This window comes from Etheostoma cragini, chromosome 7 (assembly GCF_013103735.1).
Source record: "Etheostoma cragini isolate CJK2018 chromosome 7, CSU_Ecrag_1.0, whole genome shotgun sequence".
Taxonomy (NCBI): Eukaryota; Metazoa; Chordata; class Actinopteri; order Perciformes; family Percidae; genus Etheostoma; species Etheostoma cragini.
This window is the reverse complement of record NC_048413.1, coordinates 27,423,888-27,426,291: the sequence shown is the minus strand read 5'-3', so window position 1 is coordinate 27,426,291 and position 2,404 is coordinate 27,423,888. Positions and strand designations below refer to the sequence as shown.

The 2,404-nt window shown below is 44.3% G+C and overlaps 1 protein-coding gene across 1 annotated transcript in view; it reads left to right on the top strand.

Moving 5' to 3' along the window:
* Positions 1-10: 10 nt before the first annotated feature.
* The window catches only part of LOC117948300 (cyclin-dependent kinase 16-like), a 3,138-nt gene continuing 744 nt past the window's right edge, over positions 11-2,404 (top strand). Inside the window, exons 1-4 of the mRNA XM_034877887.1 lie at positions 11-152; positions 1,444-1,572; positions 1,827-1,883; positions 2,233-2,347. Coding sequence (XP_034733778.1) covers positions 57-152; positions 1,444-1,572; positions 1,827-1,883; positions 2,233-2,347 — 397 coding nt within the window. The 5' untranslated portion in view covers positions 11-56. The remainder of the gene's footprint in view (positions 153-1,443; positions 1,573-1,826; positions 1,884-2,232; positions 2,348-2,404) is intronic.

The window sequence follows — 2,404 nt, the reverse complement described above, 5'->3', positions numbered from 1 at the left end:
TGTGTGTGTGTGTGTGTGTGTGTGTGTATTCAGAGATCGTCCATGAGGATGTGAAGATGAACTCAGACGGAGAAAGTGATCTGGCTTCTTCTTCAGACGGCGTTCAGAGTCCCGTTAAAGTGAGACTGAGAAACAAGAAGATCTCGACTGAGGTACACACACACACACACACACACCTGGATATACACACACACACACACACACACACACACTTACATTGGTTTGCCTTTAGAGAACGGTGGTGTTTACATGATCAGGGTTCAACTCTAAGGTGATTTTTCAATCATCCGGTCAGGCAAGTAAAAAAACAAAAAACTAAAAAAATGTAATTGCCCAAAGTGAATTTTTGGAAAAATGAATCAAATCCGAGGAAAAACGTCAAGGGAAAAAAGTGATACATTTGGGGAAAAAATACGCCAAAAAAGCTCTTAAAAAAGCACCTTTAACCCTCGTGTTGTCTTCCATTCGACCGTGTACTTTTCAGATGTTTTAGCGTCTTTTATCAACATTTTCTCCAGTTTTTTTCCATGTTTTTGGCTCTTTTTTTTTTGAGTTTTAACATTTCTTTTCACCTCCATGTATAAACACCACTAACACCAACTAATACAACTATTACCTTTACTACAGTTTTTGGGAATTCCTGGTCAATAAACCTAATTTATAGGAAATTACACCTAATTCAGTTCACATAAATCATTTAATTTAAGCTAAAAAAGCAGAAATTATGAATTATTTAGACTCATATTAAATAAAGGATAATTACAGACGGGTGTATGTCAACGTTCAGTCGGAGTTTGAAAGTCGCCCCCCCCCCCCCCCAAATGCAATTTGTTGTAGCAGATGTTATTTTTGGGTTATTTTGGTCATTTAGAAAGCCTTATCTCTGATATAGATATTTTGAAAAACGGGTCAAATTTGACAACACAAGGGTTAAAAACTACAAAACGGGTAGACACAAACGTCAAAATAAATGTCAAAAGACGTCAGAAGCATGAAGTGCCAGCTCAGCTCCTGATTGGCCGACGGCACATTCAAATAAAACGGTTATGCTACGAGGATGCTAAACGTAGCTAGCGTTGCTAACACAAGATAAACTACATTAAACTACAAGTTCAAATGGCTGCGTTTTTGATAACGTGGGGTAGTAGTCGTCATATCACGAAATGTCGTGAGTGCTAGAAGTTCGTGTCGTAGGATTGGCCTGGTGCCATGGCAACAACAGATCTTTCCGTGTAGCATCCATGTTTTTCTCCAACTCGGACACGGAGAACGTACCAGAGCGCTTTATGTGTGGAAGTCGGTCATATCCGAGGTCCGAGTCGGTTCGTTGAGAATGATATAACATTTTCCCCTTATGACATCATAAGGGGCGAGATTCAACAACAAGGGTTTTGATCTTTCTGTGTGTTTCCTCTCTCTCTCTGTTTCTCTGTTGGGTGTCAGGACATCAACAAGCGTCTCTCGTTACCGGCCGACATCCGTCTCCCGGACGGTTACCTGGAGAAGTTTAATCTGATTGGTCCAGCGTTGTTCGAGCAGCCAATCAGCAGACGGCTGCGCAGAGTGTCCCTGGTGCGTCTTCCTGCTTCTACTCCACCTGTTTCTATTGTGTTATTATTAATGGATTGATGGATGGATTAACTGTGTTTAATTAATAAAGATTATCCTGTCTCTCTCCCTGTCTGTCTCTCTGTCTGTCTCTCTCTCTCTCCCTGTCTGTCTCTCTGTCTGTCTCTCTCTCTCTCCCTGTCTGTCTCTCTGTCTGTCTCTCTCCCTCCCTGTCTGTCTCTCTGTCTGTCTCTCTCCCTCCCTGTCTGTCTGTGCAGTCAGAGATTGGTTTTGGGAAACTGGAGACGTACATCAAACTGGACAAACTGGGAGAGGTGAGGACTCGCCTTATTGTAACAGACCGCTTTGAATCAAACCTTCTCTAACTGTCTTTCTTTCCACCTGTCTCTCCCTCTGTACCTGTCTCTCCCTCTGTACCTGTCTCCTTCTGGACCTGTCTCTCCCTCTGTACCTGTCTCCTTCTGGACCTGTCTCTCCCTCTGTACCTGTCTCCTTCTGGACCTGTCTCTCCCTCTGTTCCTGTCTGTCCCTCTGTACCTGTCTCTCCCTCTGTACCTGTCTCTCCCTCTGGACCTGTCTCTCCCTCTGGACCTGTCTCTCCCTCTGGACCTGTCTGTCCCTCTGGACCTGTCTCTCCCTCTGGACCTGTCTCCCTCTCTGCAGGGGACCTATGCTACAGTGTACAAAGGTCGTAGTAAACTGACTGAAAACCTCGTGGCTCTGAAAGAAATTCGACTGGAACATGAAGAAGGAGCTCCGTGTACCGCCATCAGAGAAGGTACCGCAGTACTGTGTGTGTGTGTGTGTGTGTGTGTGTGTGTGTGTGTGTGTGTGT